Genomic DNA, 18696 nt, shown 5'->3' with positions numbered 1-18696 from the left:
TAGTGGCAGTTGCTGGCCACTGCTAATGCTGGCTTTTAGCGCCTGAAGCTTACCACCATTCCTCCAACCTCTCCCCACCCTAGTCCACCTTCCATGAAGACAACGATGGGGAGTGGGCTTTCAGGGTCAAGATCCTGGTCTCAGTGTATTTCTGCTGCCTGCTTCACATGTGCCTGCTCTCCAGCTGCTCCCACTGCAATTCAGTACTCTCAGGCTGCCAGGCTTTAAGGCTAGAAGGAATTTCTGTGAACATGCAGCCTGATCCCCTCCACAGCACACTGCCACTGAATTTCAATCAGGAATCCAGGCAGCAGAGGCATAACCTTAATTTTCAGCCGTGCCTTGTCACAGCCTTGGCCTTACTACTCACAAGAGGAAAGTCACAAATAATTCTTCACTCTCCTAAACAGAATAGCTCCGGGGGGGTGTGGAGGGGTGGACACAAGCTGAAAGTAAATGCATATAAAAAGGTAAGGTAGGTGGTAAGTTGCAGATTGTGCATTACAGATCTGTACCCTGCTGTTTTTGCAGTCGAGTATCTTAGAATAACAGTACTGAGAACGACAGTGTTACATCAGGAATATCGGTCAAGACAATATTTCCTGGCAATTGTTTGAGAAATGCTTTTCTCACAGCTAATTGCTCCCTAGAGGCTGTGTTTTCTCTGTTTTTAGAAGGAGAGCGATTAAGAAAGAAGGTTTTTAAACCTCTGCACCCTGCTGTAGGACAAAGAACTGTGGGGGAAAAAGGAAAAAAAGAAAGAAAAGAAAAAGGCACAACAGCTGTAATGTTCTATGAAATGATTTTGTTCTGTTCTCTTGCCGGGGTGGTGGGTGCAATCATCAGTTTGGCAGAGATAAATACAGAAAAAGGAAGACATTTTACAGAAGCCCCAGCTGCAGGAGTACCACATTGCCATCTAGCGACACCGGCTCTGGGAAGCTGAAACACATGGGGCTTCGCCGACTCTCTGTGCCTCCCACACCGGTGCCTGCCCCTGGGCAGAAGGCAGCTACCTGGACATGGGGCCTCATTTCCTTCCTGTGCTTTACAGCCAAGCTTGAGAACTGCAAAACCACTTGGTTTATAAAAGACATGTGTAGGAAGGCAAGGGGAAAATGGAAAAATTCCACCCAAAGGAAGTTTAAGACAAACTTAGCTTTGCTGGGATAAACCTGGTGCTTACACTGAGGCCCACAGATTCTCATCTTTCATTGCTGCTGCTGTCGCACATAAAGTTACCACACCTTGGGCATCTTCTGCAATTGTCATATGAATGTCTATGGCAAAATGATGGGCTGGCGGGAGCACGAGCACTACCTTGTCCCAAGGAGACAGGCCTGAATCTTGACCTGATGCGCTGTCCCCAGTTATGCTGCCAAACACCTCAGTACCTGTGTGCCCAGATGCTATCCTGCAGTGCCAACTCTGATAATTTGACTCCACTATGTGCCTCTGCAATTACACATTTCCTTTGTATTCTGAAAAGAATACAAATGTTAACCTTTCAACACTTTAAAAAAGAAAAGTCAAAATGCTAATAAGCCCCTTAGAGAGCAAAAGGCAGGCACTCGATCTTCAGAAGATGCCTAGCAAAGGGCAGTGAATGAACACTTTTGTATGACCTTCGCACAGGAAGTTAAAAAGAAAAAAGAGCTTTGGTGTATAGGAATTCTGACATTCATTGAAAGATGTTAAATTGGAAGATCCTGGATGCAGCAGACTTATATTTAACTAGAAAACAAAAACACTCCCAATGCCTGAACTGCCAGAAGAGACCATCATTTTGGGAAGCAATGGCAGAAGCCTTGCATCAGGCATCCAAGACTACCCACAAAGCTCTGCTTCGTGGCACGTGCAGTTCCCACTGGAAGTACATGACCACTCTCACACCTTATGGGCATTGAAAGATGATTAGTAGCAGACTGTATTGGCTGTAGTGCAAAGGACAGTATGTCTAGCTAATCATTAGCTCTGTCTCTTTGGTCCCCGAGTCCTGTGAAGCTTCACAAGAGCACAGCTGTACTGCATTTGCAGCAATGTCAATAAGGATGACATTCTTTGATATTATCAAAAATGATGTAGTCTTCCAAGAAAAAAGAAAAATGCAGTAAAGTTCCCCAATATGAAGATAATCTGTGCTGCTCCAGTGAATTACTCTTACAGCAGCATTTCTTCAAAAACCCAGAGTGATGGCCTCTACAAATTCTTTGGTGACTGAACACTACGAGGACCTACGAATACTTTGAATTTACAAAACTACTTCTTCATCAATCAATAACAAAGCTTGTGTTGTCACCCCCCGAGATCAAGCCCACATCACCTGCAACATTATCAGGAGCTGGGGAGGTAGAATTTGAACAGTAAGATTTTAAAAAAAGGAAAGCCATAAAGGATCCTGAGTCTGAGCCATTGCTGGTTCTGTCAGACTGCAATCTGGTTCTTTTTTTTTCTTTAAAATCAGGGTGAGATCACTATTTTTCTTGAAAATGTGCTGCCCAAGATAGGAAACATCCATCTGTGAAAAGATCTAAAGTCTAATGACAAATATTGTCAGGCCTGCTGAAAATCTTCAAGGGCAATGCAGCAGAGAAAACACTGCTCACGACCTTGTCAGTTGGGACAAGGTCCTAACGGTATCCTGGAAACAACGAAAATGAAGGGAGGGATTCTACACAGGAGCCAATTTTTTTCCCTGTTTCTCATTTTGTGACATAAAACAGGGGGAGAGCACTGCCCCAATATCAATACAGTCCATCCCTGGGACTCTGTGCCCTTTAGAAAATCAATATAACTTCTGAGCACTTACTTCCATGGTTGCCCAGAGAAGCCAAGGTGCCCAAGTGGTTAGCTCAAGCTTCCACTAAGAACCAGATGGTCCATTGGTTCTTGAGGGTGGCAGGACACACCAGTCTGATCATCTGACTTTCTGAATATATGGCTACCACATATCCAGCTCCTGCCAGGCAGAAGCTTTCCAGAAACCAGCTCCAAAGCAGAAAAAGGAGGACAGAGCCAAACGGCCAACAGATAACATCTGTTCTAACCACCAAGACTTTGAAGGTCAAAAGCATGATTTAGAAGGCTGCATTGTTTTTAAGGATGGGGCAGCTGTCCAAAACTGGGCTACAACTTTCTCTCTGTAAAGTTTTCAACAGTTTTATCAGGTTGTCAAGTTTTCACAGTTTGCAATCCAACATCTAGTGGACACTGACTCACTGCATTGCCTTCTAAGCTATTTCCCTCACTTACACCTGCTTAATACCTATGACCCAGCTTTCCTATTTGCATGATGGTGTCACCAAAATTCAGGCACTACAGTGTGGGCTGATTACTAAGTTTTGACAGAACAGTCAGAGTTCCTTCTAAAGTTACTATCCAACAGCAAGCTAGACTTTTGAAAGATTGATTCTTACATTTACAATGCAGAAGGCACTTATAAACTGCAGGACTGCCAGCAGAGCAATTAACCCAGTGCTCGACAGCTCATGTTCTTTGATTTCAGCTGGGACGGGGAAGTTGTGCTTCAAATCTATTCAGTTAGGGAGAGTGTCTTTAATACTTTTTTCTTTTAGTAGGTTTCATGATTTATAGGCAAGTCTATGGTTGGTTGAGGTCTGATTTTTCCTGATTACACTAGTAACTACCACTGATTAGCTAAGCACTCTGAAACAACTGTGACATAAGAAAAGAAGCAAGCTTTAGAGCTTCATACATAATTCAGATAAAACACCCACCCAATTGCTACCAAAACAATTGTACTGTCCTAAACCTTACCTTCTCCCTTCCTGTGTCACTGTCCCAATGTCCTGCTCTTGACTGCTTAGGTTTCCATGAGGAAAGGACCATGCAGAGTAAATTACGGGATCAGGACCGCAGGTTGTGAGCTTGCAGAAGCAGAGACTTCATCTTGACAGATTCTTCAGAGTGCCACACACATCTCTGCTGGTACAGAAGTAATAATAATAATTTCATGCTAAGAATTCTGCCAGTGCCAATGGCCAGTAAATAACACCCCTACAAAGAAGTAAAAAAGGGCCCTGAGTTGTGTTAGACAACTTCTACCATAAGCCAAGGAACCTGATGTTAAAGCTCAAAACTTCAGATGGAGAGAGAAAACCAAATGAAACATAAATCAAATAGCAACCTCTCATGGTTATGCAAATTCAGGTGAGTGTCATTATGTCAAAAACTCCAATCAGAAGAACTCCATAAACATGGAGGCTGTAACCTGGAGTCAGATGGGGCTTCTCTTCTTTATACAGGCAAAAACTTCCACCTCCTTAATTCTAGGAGCTGGTAGTCTTCATCACCGTAACTTACAGGACCAAACAATTACATTATACCAGGTCAATGTGTGGTGAAAGTAAATTTCCATCAAAATCAAACTGTTCCCACCAATAATGAGATACTGCTATGAATTGATTAGGTGTGTACTATCAATTAAAAACAACAGAGAAGAGTTTCTCAAAGAACATGCTTGCTCAGGAATCCCTTTTCTCCATTTCTCCATTTAATTAGTCATTGAATTATAATGAACAAATTCATGCAATAATCATTGTCATTTTAATCATCAAAGCTGAATGTACATTCTTTCTCATTAAATAATATTAAATACAACAAGAGATGCTAACCAGGTTGTTTCAGAACTCCAGGAAATGCTTTTACATACATGCCAAAACAGGCAAATATTGTTTTCATACAGCAAAATTCTGTATCTTCCAGGCTATGTTACAGAGTGTAACATAGACAGTGACCTAAGGAAGGAAGAGAAGCATGGTTTGCTGAAACGGTATCTTTTAGTAAACAACTCTCTCTAGATACTTGTCATGTTTTAAGCAGACTTTGAAGAATTTCTAACTAACAAGCTGAATGCTTGGAAAAATGTTGACTAACAGTTACAAGGGTGGAAAATTTCCATTTACTTGTATGGCATAAACATACGCTTTCCCTCTGCAAACACAGACCAGGAAGCAGAGAAAAATCACTTCTGAGGTGTACAAGTAGTTCAGTTTTGAGCCAGGATGTCACTACAACACAAATATCTGTCTCCAAGGCATGAGGGAGACCCCATCAGCTCCCTTCATGTCAGCTACAGGATCACAACAGGGTGAGTAGATTTTGCCACCTTAAGTTGAAATTCAACCAGCATTGAAAATGCATCCTGTCACGAACCTATAACATCTTGCCCCCTCATTTTTTTAGGTGGCTCTCCTTACATGTGTCATCACTTCCACCCCTACTTCAGTTAACAGGTGCACTTCTTTCACTCCAGCTAGCAAAGCTCATGCAGCTGGGCAGGGGAAAACTCTTCTCCTGCATGCCTGGGAATGGGATTCAGTTGCATTTTGTTGCAGAGTTGAAGATGTACAATGCAGTTGGCTTATCTATATACCTAGTTTCTGTAGAGGGATGGAGAGAAAAAGGGAAATCCTTCTAATCACGTCATCACAAGTCAGACACACAGGATTTAAAAAGCCAAATTTAGGTATTATCAGTAGAAACACTTGCCACTGCTGCCCCACTGAGCCTGTCTTATACACTGTACCAAATCTGTCTCAACAAAATACTGCACTGCATCACCTCACAAGACAGGAAGATCCTAAAAATCAGGATTTTGCAGGATGAGCTTGCACAAAATGTGTGTGCAAAACTGCCTTCTGCTGTTTAGATTAAGACCTGTGCAGACAAATGATGCGTGACCAAATCAGTTTTGAGCTACAAGGATCCAAGATGCAAAGAGGCAAAACTATCTGACTTCATCTGTTTTCTGCCTCCATGCACACTAGGAATTTCATACGTGAACACCACTCACAACTGTCTTGCAGCATGGACCATCCCGACAGATCTGTAGGCTGTAGCAACATCGTACCAGTTGCAACACTCTGTTAAGCAACTCTCCCACGATGGGTGAGCATCACCAGACATCTTCTCACCCCAAAGATGAGTTGAGAACACCCTCAGGGTGCAAGGGAAATGATGTAATTGCGGGTGAGCGCTGCAGGACATACATGCAGGACATGTTAAATCAAGGCCTGCGCTTTACACAACAGGAACAGAAACTGTATGCCTGGAGTCAAAAAGCTTATAGCACAGAGGCCTTTATGACTTAAGGATTACTAAGTTGCAGCGATGATCAGAAAACAGGGTAGCAAGCTCATCAAAAGGTGTTGAGTAAATATTCTGTAAAACTAGCCCCTGCTGCAAGGAAAGAAGAGAGAACCTGTTTTTCTTTTTCGTGAACACATGGAAATCACTGTATTTTGAAAAAGCTGCCCATTATCTACTGCCAGTATGCTGGACACTTTGGTACAGAAACATCACAGAAGGGCCAGCTGTTTTCTATGGCTTCACTCACACATTCAAACACGGATGTGGTAAATTCTGCCCTCTGAGAACAGCATCAGATATCCACATCTTCTTTGGGAAGTTCTAGTTTGGTACAACTGCAGAAAACAAGTACAGATACCCACACCAGTTCAATTTCCGGAGTGCCTCCAACAAAAGCTAGCCCAGTCCTCGTGAATTAAGCACAAGTTTCAGCTCTTTGCAACAGGCTTTTGGTCAGTGCATAAAGAACTCTGTAAGCTATGCTGGTCAGTGTAAACACACAAACTAAAAACCAAACCAAAACTTGGGTACAACAGAAGCCTTGAAGAATACTTTTTTTTTCCACAACAGCCCTTTTCATACCCATACGTTTAAATACACAGAAGCATGGGTGTACTGTACAACATGCCTTTGAAACCATCACTGAAAGCACTTAGTGACCACTTCAAAGCTTTCCTTGATGTTTAACTCATGTTAACTGTAACACAACAGTCATGTAGGGCCACTGTTCAGCCTAGGGGACTTTAAACACACCATCAACAGATGTACAAATGAAATTTTAGAGATTCTTCTCAGTGCATAAATAGCTAGAGCTTTACTTTGATGATGGCTGGCTGGCCTCCTACACAGCAGGCCTGGGACTTCTCCGTTTTTCAAGTTAAGGGTAACAATAATATTGTCAGCCCCCAGGAAAAGGAAATTAATGCCAGATGATTCAGTGTGTGCCTGATCACTCTGGTTTTGGATTTGATTCCATTATCTAGAAAGCTTAATGGTGAAACATCAAAGGTAGTCCTGCATGATAATGAAACTAGCTGGGTGTTTTTTCTATAAAAGCTGCCTGAGAAGCTCGTAACCAATGACAGAAGACTTCCCAGCATAAAACTAAGAGACCTCTCATATTCTTTATGGGAAATTCTTTTAGTGCTGAAAACAAGTGCCTTATTCTTGGAGAACCACAGAAAAGAAGATGGCTCTTTCTGGGAAAAAGATTAGTAGTTTAACCTGCAGTAAAATAAGATTACAGATCTTGTTCACCAGCAGCTGTGAGCTCAGTAGCAGCAAATACACAACCGGAACGGCTCACTTTCACATCTTCTTAATTTGCACAGGTGAAAAGAAATACAGTACTACGCAGAGCTAAGGTAATGGCATTACTGCTGCTGATGCAGTACCATCAATCACTACCAATACCCTTCTCATGACCCGTACTTTGCTTGTGTCTGAAACACCTGTGGGCTGTGCATGCTAGCTACACCACTGCCAGCCTGCCACTGTTGGAGCAACAGCAAATTCCCATTCTAGACATCTTCCAAGTCTTCAGTTTGTAAAGTATTAGCTTCACTGGGAGATTTGGAGGGAAAAAAAAAAATCAAGTCTTATTAAAAGGATTCATCATTACATTCTATTAGCCAAGGCACTCAAAACAGGTATCAGAGCTTGCTCTGGCATAATAACCAGGTACTTCTGGGTTATCAAGTAGGAGAATAAATTTTCATTTAGGGTTACATTTAAACCTATGCTATCTAAAATTTTGTTTGTATCTGACTTAGCAGGATCAAGAAAACTAAAAAGGGTTAGAGCAATATGTGTCTGTGATGCTTATTAAAACAAATAACATTTATAGACATAGTCAGAGTATCACCAAGCCTTCCATCAAGATCAGAATTGACATCCAGGCTTGCTAAAACACACTTAGTTCAGAAGAGCTTTGTTGTAAGCTAAAAGGTGAATTCAAATTGCCATCATTACACCAAAGAGCGTAGAAAATTGTTCAGGTTTGAAGGAAGGGTGCTACTTTTGTCTTATGCTGTTTGGGTTTGTTTTTCAAGGCAGGACGGAAGAGTTTGATCTACCTTAAGACAATGCTAAAAGCTGAACTAAAAAGATATACTGAAGTGACTACCACCAGCAAGGACAGCAGGTAAATATGCTAACAGTTCTGTCAACATAACCTATGAATTCCTACTTTTTACTTATAAGGGTTAGAAAAGAAAAACTCCTCCAAAAAGCCTCATTAAAAACAGAATCTTCTGCAATTTCACAGTAAGTGCAAAATAACTTTGTCCCTCTAAAATAAATTAAAAGAGCACCTCATCCATTGTCACCTGAAGAATATGGCTATTAAGTTTTACTTTTACCTTATGCTACCTGAACAATTCAAGGACAACGACTAAACTACAGCCAGCTGTTCAAGAAATTTTTGTTCACACCAGCCATTAACTTCAGTATTTGTCGCATTACAGAATGATTCAATAGCACCTCAAATCCTTGGAAATCGTGTTTTCAAGGCGTTAAGGGAAATTACTCTTCCATGGCAAATCATCTAAGCAGACTGACTCAGTAAGAAACATTTCTACTCCGAAACTCAGGTATTTGACTGCTAGGTCACAATCAGCTATCCACTTAACCTCTGAAAAATCCTGTATGAGGCAATTTCTGAACTGTTGAGGAGAATCTGCCTTTACAGAAACTTACACCAGGCTGAAATGAGACAGAGACAGATGAGAATGTTGGCTAAAGCGCTCTCAAAGTACCTCACTTCTACTTAAGACTATGCCACCTTGTACCTTACCCATTAATTTATCAGCATCATTAGTACAAACTGTCAGCTGGTCTGAAAACTGACACTTCAAAGCATTCTCCTCAAGCTGAAAATCAGACACCATGCCAAAAAGATAAAGCTACATTTTTAATTGTTTCTTCTGCCACCTGAGTGCTGATAGCTCAAACCCAGAAAACAGCAAAAGCCAACCTCTTTTGACATTTAGAATACCCTATCCATGAAAAACTTGCTTTCACAAGTCCACTTCTGCTAGTCATTAAAGTCTGTTTATTATTTGCCTCCTTTGCACTAGCAGAGGAAAATTCACCACACCACACCAAAATTTTACAACATCCAATTCCATTAGCTTTAACTATTTACCCCAGGGATATCACTGTCTTACCTTATCAGTGCAATTTTTTTCTTAAGGTAAATGCCTTAAAAAGAACATTAAGAACAATGTTCTACGGTCTTGAAGACAAGAGACTGAAGTATTAACTGTATATCTTGCAAAAAAGTTTCAAGCTTTCAAAAAACCACCTTTGTGCTCTTACAACCTGCCCCAGGTTCTATTCCAAACAGCTTTGTTTCAGACAGCTGAATTAACAGAGCTTTCATGTTTGCCAGATAGTTTTGACTTGCATCATTTTACGTGTTATTGTTCCTGACAGAAATGGATTTGTCATTCTTTCTGCAGCCAGCATCTATTACCATTGTGATTTGCTTGTCTTTCTAAGGTGATCTGTTACTGTTTAATGATCATATGTTTATTTTTTCAGGAAATGACACAAGGTTTTAAGCTTAATTAAAAGCATTGGAAGACCAGCCATAACATTAAAAATAAATTTTAATGTTGCAATTTTTAGATCATTTGCTCTGACACCCAAATATTCTGAAATTTAAAGTAGTACTATAGGGACACACAAGTGCAGATAAATCTTTATTGCCATAACTTTGTTTTTTTCAAAAATGAGCATTGGGTTTTCAATAGGTCGTAGTTTTATGTCTTATATGTACAACATTACAACTGCGTATTTTAATAATAATGAAGTTAAGTGATACTTTGATAACTCAACACAGTGTATTTATAAAATGAATTCTTATCAAAATACACTTTTCACTGGGATAATAAATAAAATCCTGCGAAACCCACCTACACAAAGTTAATTTTAACTCTGGTAGAACCCGATGTGGTACACAGTCCATTAACTACTATGTTTGCCCCTTTATCCCCCTACTGATGCTCATCTTCTGGGGTAAGAAAACTTTTTTCCCCCCGTTGTGGTGTGACCTCATTCAACATCATCTTCAGCCAAGCACTGTGCACTTACAATTCTCTGTAAGAAGGAGAAAAACTCATTCACAATTACATAAAATTGACAGTAGGCAACTGATTATCAAGCAATGTAATTTTACACTGAACATTAAGCAGTGTAATTATCGAGCAAACTGATTAAAGTTAAAAATGGCAATCTATTTGACTTAAGTTTTTGAAGTCAGTTCCACAGAAATTACATACAGTACAATGCCTAACAAAGCCAAAGACAGATAAACAATATCCTATCAGCCTCAAGCGATGATCTCTGTGTGGTTTTGGCACTGTTCTCATAGGAAACATTTTTGCTCAATTGTTTCCCCTGACATTTACATCTCCTGTACCCAACACTTCTTGGTGTTACCACTAACTATAGGGACCTTAACCTGAAATGGAACCAGGCCTGAGCTGTAAAAAGAGCTGACTGATACACAGCACTGAGCCTCCGCTTTATGTCAGGTAACACCATTAGGGAGTACCCTTGCTTTTCCAAGAACATAGAACATATTATTTATTTTACAACAGACTCGCCTGCCAGCATATTACCAACATTACCTGCACACTACTCAGACTAAAAAGGGAGGGCATTTTATACACAGATCTACTAACACTTTTCTCATCATGGAAACTCCCAAGTTTCCAAAATTGTCATGTGTTCTGGGGCTAGTTAACATTTTGTTTTTATAGCTGGCCCAGAAGCAACCGGGTAGCAAAAGCAACAGATTAATTTTAATGGACTTTCATAGCACTCACAGACACTTGTAGATAAGCAATTTAATAAAAACCCAACAAACTCAAGACCCAGAGCACTGAAGTTACCGCTCTTCTGATTCCCCCAGCTTGCATTTGGCAAACATTGGATTCACTTGTAGTATCAGAGCTGCAGTCAGATTCTCTACTTCAAGAGCTTAGCATACCCTACACACAAGAGAAGCGTTGCATTTCTATTTTATCCTGTTTGCTATTAATGCCAGATGAAGATTTTCGTATTCACTTTTTAATGTCTTGGGTGAAAAAAAAGCTTCTTTAAATCTAACTGAATGTATTAAAAAAACCAGATTACAAAACCCAATACTCAAGACTGATGTAGTTCAATTACTTCGAACCCCAAACAACACCGAACACTTCACATACCTGGCTTATTGTAGGGAGCTTAGTTAGAAGCATTTGAAACACTGGTGGTGGAAGAGTCTGCTGTAGAACTTGTAGTAGCTGCTGGGGCTGTCCACACACAGCAATGGCATTGGTCAAGTGATCAACACCTTTTTCATATTCACCTGTATAACAAATTATAATGTTTTGAAATCAACCTTCTTCCACACTGTAACACATTTACATAAAACACCCACCAACAGTGGATTAAACTCCTTGATGGATCTTCTGAACACAAAAGGTTAGAAACAAGTAAATAGATTTCCTAGAGGAATTTGACTCCCCCAAATATCTTAGTATATAAAAATCATCTTCTAGCAAAGGTGAAGAAAAATTATTTTACAATTTACCCTTCAGAAAAAAAAATAAAAAATGCCATCACCTTGAGCTAGCAGTTCCTCGCCAAGTTGAATCTCCTCAAGGAAAAACTTCTGAACCGCATCAGCATCTTTCAGATCAGGCAACTATGACACACAGAGTAAAAGTTAAGTTGGCCCTTAAACACCAAGTAATAAACAAGTTAGCAGAAAACATTCTCAACTGAAATCAAACATGTACACAACCACACTGTTACACTGACACTGGCAAAAAAATACCTAAGTCACCACTAAGTTAAATGTACACAGAATGTTTTTGAAAATCAGACTCAGGTCTCATATCATTGCATTGCAAATCTGTAGAGAGACAGAGCCTGAAATATCTCTATTCACTTTATTAAGTACACAATTTTGTAACAAATACAAGTTCTAAGGTGTGTTACATTTATAACAACTATATTTCTTACAATTGTTTAAGAAAAACGTTATCTTTTCTTCCTGGTGATAAGGAAAGGGAAATCAAATACTTATGGCAAAAAAACATATTAAGCTCAGTTATACATGTATCTCATCAGTGATTTTAAGTCTGAAAAGTCCTTGTGCATACCACAAAGAGAAAAACACCACAAAAATCACACAGTGAATGTTGTACTTTCTAGTACAACTCCTCTATCTGAAACAAAAAAGGAACAATCATATTTGTGAGCATTAAAAAAAACTAAAGACTGCATATTTGCAGAAGTATTTGTAATGCTGAAATCAAAAAAATCCAGCTGTAATGATGGATTTAAATAAATCTTACAAATAACACAAATGAAACGTCTTTCAAAATAGCACTGCATTATTGAACACATTATTACCTTGGAAAGCCCTGCTCTCTCTTTGGCAAGCTTCTGTTTCTTCCTTCCTGTAAGAATAAAAACATTTTACATTTTTAATTTGCAATTAAAAAGCCCTTCAGATTACAGTTTGAAACCGTGAACAAATCAAAGTTATTTTCAGAATAAAAAACTGCTACTGTATTCCAAACACTGAAGACTGAACACAAGACTGCAGCCCACTCTCTGCGACAGAACATCATTTAGAGGTCTAATGAGGGCTGGCAGTCGTACACCAACCCAAAATGGCAACTCTTCTCCTGCAGCTATGGCAAACACCAACCGTGCAGGGCCTGCAGCACACATACCTCGGGCACTAGAGGCACACAGAAGCAAGGAGAATTAGTCATACAGGAATTCTCTACAGGATTCCTAACAATAAGCCACACGAGAGCTGTCTACAAGTCAAAGCTATCTAGTTCTGAACTGTATGGTAGACCACCAACAGGGACTTCAGCAGGTCACAGCAGATACGTGCAGGGTGCACTTTCCCAGCTGCTTTATGGCAAAGGCTTGGGAAACAGGTAATAGGTGGCAGTATCTCATCATCCCACAGCAAGAGCAATACTAAGGGATACATTTCTGAAACCTGAGGAAAGCAAACCTCTAGAGATGGAACAAACATGGACAGATTTAATTGCCCAATCTACAGGCAAAAAAGTTGGTCTGCTACTAAAGTCGTACCATTCCAGCAAAACTATGGTAATTAAAATGATTGTATGATAAATGTAATTAAAATTAAAGTGGCTTTTAAAGCAACTAGGCAGGTATAAAGGTATTTTTATAGTAGCAGTTATTCATACAAGAAAGAATAATTATACTAATAGAGGTAATTTCCTTAGAATAATCATTCTTCTAAGTCTTCAGCTCATCAACTGAAATAGTTACACCAATAAAACTTCTAAATACAGCCTATGGTTAAACTGTCCTCTCACCATTTGTTCTCGGTGCTCAGAGAACAACTGTATTTACAAAGAACAACTGTTACACAGCCCTGATTTTTCTTTTGAGACAATTTTACAAGTTGGAAATACTTCTAAATATGACTAGCAGTTTTAAATTGTAATTCAAAATTTCCAATTGTCCACATGATGAAGACACCTGGGAATGCTATTTCCTAGCAGAGTGATAACATAACGCATAACATTTGTGGAAATGATCAAGTGATCTTTATATAAAGGGAGTTCATATTGTAACTAAATGGATCACCTTTCCTACCTTTTACAACACCTTAATAACCCTTAGCACCTGGATTTCTACTTATTGACCTGTGTACATTATTTTACAACATTATATACAGAAAAATGCATTGTATAGAACTGTAGCGTACTACAATTTTATTATGGTTATTTCTGTTATTTAAGAATTTATCTTGAAAATTAGTGCTAATAAAACTAGCTCACTCCAACTTTTCTGAGGCATTCATTTGCACAAAACTTGAAACTGCACTACTGTGTAAACAAGTTTTGCTAATACATAAAATCTTTAAGGTTAAATTAAAACAAAAGTAATATTTATACGTTTCATTATCAAAACAAGCCACATTGTAACTGTAGTGCATTCAGTGAAAACACCAAAAAGAAGTACAAAGAGTAAGACCTTAATATTGATATAACATTTTCAGGAAAAAATTGTGTTTTCTTGGCGTGACTATGTCATCTTCTAAAATGTTATAAAAGGTATCATTCACCAGGTTAAGCATTCAGAGATAAAGAAATACAAGACATGCAGGTAACTGCAGCTATTTAATAAAAGCTTTTGACCACTGATCACACACATTTGAAATCATGTACTTTAACCTGAAAATGGTAAAGGAATATGAAGAATCACCAAGATTTAGATACTGAACACTGATCTACTGAATCTTTCAAGTCTGATTACTGTGCAACTTTTCTTCTTCTTAATATTCTTCTACAGATCTCTTTAAAAAGTCCACTAGATAAATCAATTACAAAACCCAGATAACTCTGATGGATATTTAGGAATTCTTCCCATATTGTTTGGTAACACTGGTTTCAAAATATCTTTGTAACCAACAGCCAAAAGTTACATTTGTAATACCATAAGCAAAAAGCAATGACTTTGGGGGGGGGGCGGGGACCAAACCTAAAAACCTCTCCAAGTTTGTTTTCCCTTAGGGACCTCCAAGAAAGTGAAACACTTCAGAGATAACCACATTAAAAATGGGAAGGGCAACGTTTCATAGAAGGAATCTTTATTAACATGGAAATGCAGTCTATCCACCCAAAACTGAAAGCTGAGCTGCAGCTCTCGAACTGCACAGGACCTGCAGGCCCTCCAGGCCAGCCCTTGTACACAGGGACCGAGTTTCCAACATGAACCAATGGATAACCTGTCCCACTGGTATGGGTTGCAAAAAGCCCCAGACAGCCCCAGCAGCTTCCCAATCAGTCCCACAGAGGAGCAGGAGGAACAAAAAGCTGTTTGCACTTTCAGCTCCCATCCGTGCAGTCCTGCCTACTGCCCTCCTCTCGTGCCACTGTCCAGGCAGAAGGTGCAAAATTCAGCTTGGTCGGGAACTCCAGCTGTCTCTGAATGAGGAGATCAGTGACAGAACACTTACTGTTTTATTCATTCAAGAAGGCAAATAGCAAATACATCTAAATTCTTGTAATCTTAAAATATAGCTGGGGAACCTAAGCAGATGTTTATGGCTTTGCTATCTGTTGGTCCCAAGATTAAATATGGACATGCCCCCAAAGCAGCAACACCAAAACCTAAAAAAATCCCATCAAAAAACTCCACCCACAAAACTTGCTAAATAAAATTAAAACATCTGGAAAACCAAAGTGAAGTAGTTCCTCAAGCCTTCCAGAAACTTCCAGGAAATCAAGGGGTTTTTTCCCCCAAAACCTGAATCTAGCCACCTCATTTTTATGCTGGGCCTTTGCAAGGTAAACTTTGGTCCTAACACAGCCCACAGGGATGTACAATGTAACTACGAGGCCAAAACAAAATAGTTGTTCTTCATTTGCCAACATGTGCTTGACCAAATATGACAGGCAATCCACTGATTTGTCAGAACTCCTGTCCTTCCCAAATTCTGCTGACATTGCATCACAGAGGCTGAAAAACAATCTTTTCCTAAGAAGGTTAGTGAAAAAAAATGTGCTGTAAAGGTGGTTTCTACAAGTTTTCCATCACATGCTCCCACTATTGCCCAACAAATGGAGCACCTTCATATAAAGAACTGCAAGTGGCTGCTGCACTGGACCTTTTTGGCCAAATATTTTACAGCCCAAGCCTTACTGTCTACCCCACAGTAGAAATGCTGTAATAACCAGATCAGTGGCACCAGCGCTAGACCACCCATACTAAAGAATCTGTTACACTACTACTAAAATAAATTAACCCAAATTCCTTAATATTAACTAAAGCCTTACAACTGAAAGCAGACAGTGCATCATGTGCAAGGACTGTAAGTCATACAATGATGTTCTCCAAATGACAACTGCCACCCTGCAGCAAAACACTATGGATGTGTTTCCCACTTCAAAGAACGTGACAGTTCTTAACCACAGTGATTCTAAGGTTCATTCATAACATGACTGGATAGAGGCTCAGCTAATGAAAACCTGGACTGCAAGAATCTTATGTAATTCGGTATTTCTCCTACGATGTATTTGGCATCAAAGGAAAACCCCAGGGCTGATTATACAGCCAAAAATTAAGTCTGCTTGAGCAAGACAAGCACATATCATTTTACTGCGCTAGAACTTCCCAATGAAGGACTTGCACTGCAGGGAAAAAAGTGCTCAGAAGACACACAAGAGGTATGTGCCTAAAATCCTACACACATGAGCAAGGGCCTGAAGATGAAATATTTGGCAGACATGGCTGGCTGTGGAGGAGCTTTCAGAGAGTGGAATTAATTTGCTGTTAAACATCAACACAGGTCACTCAACAATTCAATCCATCAAGGCAGAAACAAAGCTCTTTGGTTGCGTTTAAATGTTATCAGGTAAATATTCATTTTCGACCCATTTAGTTATTGACTTTTCCACCCATGGAACTGCTGATCACGTCATGTTTGCTTGCCAGGGAACTTCACCTTAATGGTAAGTTCTTATCTTCAGAGTAGTTACCAAAGGAAATAAACATATTCCCACGATAGAAACAACTCAGCACAGCAAACATCAGCTTATTTCTCATGATTTGAGTCCCTTCAGTGCCCGTGCTTACAACTCCATTTAAAACCCTCACTATTAAAACATTTAAAAAAATGTTGAAGATGTGAAATAATGAAGAGCCACGGGAGAAGAGCTCTACATTTTGGATTAATCAACAGTTTTCTCTGGCATTCATTCTTATCCTGGAAGCCAACAGCAGAGCTGCCAGGAGGGTTTAGAATGCAGCCGATGAAATACCTGAGAGCTGCCACCGACCCCTGTCTCACACAGCAACAACTTCACTGTAAGAGATCACTGTTTTATCTGCTCATCTTCCAAGAGTGAAAAAGAATAAGTGTCACCACATAAAAGTGGAGGCTATAATAGCACAGCTGAGCCTGTAGGAGAGCAATATGTGAAAAAAAAAAAAAGGGGGAGGGGAGGTAAATTATTTCCAAGCCAAGCATCTGAGACGGAAACTACAAGTTACCCAACATCTACAGCAAAAGACGACCCTGCTCAGAACTACCTGAAAGGAGGGGGTAGTGAGGCGGGGGCCGGTCTCTGCTACCGTGCCTGCAGTGAGAGGGCCAGAGGACAAGGGCTTAGGCTGAGACAGAGAACATTCAGATTAGATACTATAGAAAAATATTTTCACTGTTCGGGTGGTCGGGCATTGGAATGGGTTGTCCAGGGAGCTGGTGGAGTTACCGTCCCTGGAGGTGTTCAGGAGACGTCCGGATCTGGTGCGGGGTGATACGGTTTAGTGGATTAAGGGTTACAGTGGGACCGCCGGGCGGATGGCTGGGCTGGATGGCCCTGAAGGTCTCTTCCAACCTTGGTGACACTGATTCTGTGCCCCGGCCCCTACCTTCGGTGCAGGGACAGAGAGACCCCACAAGCACCGAGGGGGCCCGGCGGGGCCCGGGGGCGGCGGGGTCAGGAGTGGCCCTCGCGCGAGCGGGGCGGGTGGGGGGGGCAGAGCACGGGGGACACTGAGGGAAGAGCGGGGGGGGGGGGGGGGGCGGGACGGAACGGGAGGGGAGGGGGCGCCCCGGGACACTCACGCTCCCGCAGTCGGTTCTTGAAATTGGGGTCGCTTCGCCTCTTGCGGTCGAAGTAGATGCAGTAGCCGATGAAGAGCGCCCCGCAGAGCCCCGCGGCGATGGCGCTGGTCCTGCCCACCATCATGGCGCCCCCCGACCCGCGCCCGCGCGAGCTCCGCAGGCACCTTGGGCCGAGCGGCCAAGGGAAAGGACCCCTCCGCGCTTCCGCTTACGTCATCACACGGCGGCGGCACAGGGCGCCTCCCGCAGTGCCTGCAAGAGGCGCGGGGCGCATGGGCGCGGCGGCGGGAAGCGCGCGGCGGAGGGGCGTGGCCTCGGCAGCGGCCTTGGTCGCCGGGAGAGCGAAGGGCTGGAACAGCAACGGCTGACTGGGGCAACAGGGACGGGGGCAAGAGACCTTGGGGATCATCCAGTCCAGCCTATGACCCTGTCAACTAGACCATGGCACCAAGTGCCACATCCAGTCTTTCCTTAAACACCTCCAGGGACAGTGAATCCACCACCTCCCTGGGCAGCCCATTCTAGAATGAGCCCATTCCAGAATGAAGAGATTCCCCCCCGATGTCCAACCTAAACCTCTCCCTGGCACAGCTCATCCCATTAGTTGTTACCTTGAGCCCCACCTGGCTACACCCTCCTTTCAGGTAGTTGTAGAGAGTGATGAGGTCTCCCCCAAGCCTCCTTCTCTCCACGCTAAACACCCCCAGACGCTCCTCATAGGACATGCACTCCAGACCCTTCACCAGCTCCATTGCCCTTCCTTCCACTGGACAACCGCAAAACAAGTGTATCTTGGTAACAATTACCATTTCATCACACCCGAGTCTGCTGTGAGTTGCTTTTCCTGTAGTCATTTTGGGTAATCCTACAGAACTCCAAAAGAAACAGTTCATAGTTAACCTCTGCAGCAAGACCTCAGCTGGAAGTGGATTCTTGGAACACAGAATAAAATCATGCAACAC

At 41.4% G+C, this 18696-nt stretch overlaps 1 protein-coding gene and 1 non-coding gene across 4 annotated transcripts in view; both read right to left on the bottom strand.

The window, feature by feature from the left end:
- The window catches only part of TOMM20 (translocase of outer mitochondrial membrane 20), a 50079-nt gene extending 32112 nt beyond the window's left edge, over nt 1-17967 (bottom strand). For 2 of the 3 annotated variants that reach the window (XR_004355858.1, XR_004355857.1), the window contains exons 1-5: nt 17735-17929; nt 12520-12566; nt 11725-11806; nt 11325-11467; nt 3778-3942 (exon numbers count right to left, since the gene is read on the bottom strand). Coding sequence is in view for 1 of the 3 variants with exons in the window: in XM_032681737.1 (XP_032537628.1) it covers nt 10168-10212; nt 11325-11467; nt 11725-11806; nt 12520-12566; nt 17735-17858 (441 nt within the window). In the remaining 2 variants the exon portion in view is untranslated. Of the gene's footprint in view, nt 1-3777; nt 3943-9802; nt 10213-11324; nt 11468-11724; nt 11807-12519; nt 12567-17734 lie in introns of those variants that run through there. The other variant, XM_032681737.1, reaches the window with a different exon arrangement.
- LOC116785323 lies at nt 16779-16913 on the bottom strand. Its single transcript, XR_004356483.1, has one exon. It is a non-coding gene; the product is annotated as a small nucleolar RNA SNORA14 (small nucleolar RNA).
- Nucleotides 17968-18696: the final 729 nt, after the last annotated feature.

This window comes from Chiroxiphia lanceolata, chromosome 3, assembly GCF_009829145.1.
Source record: "Chiroxiphia lanceolata isolate bChiLan1 chromosome 3, bChiLan1.pri, whole genome shotgun sequence".
NCBI lineage: Eukaryota > Metazoa > Chordata > Aves > Passeriformes > Pipridae > Chiroxiphia > Chiroxiphia lanceolata.
This window is presented reverse-complemented; position numbering and strand designations above follow the sequence as displayed.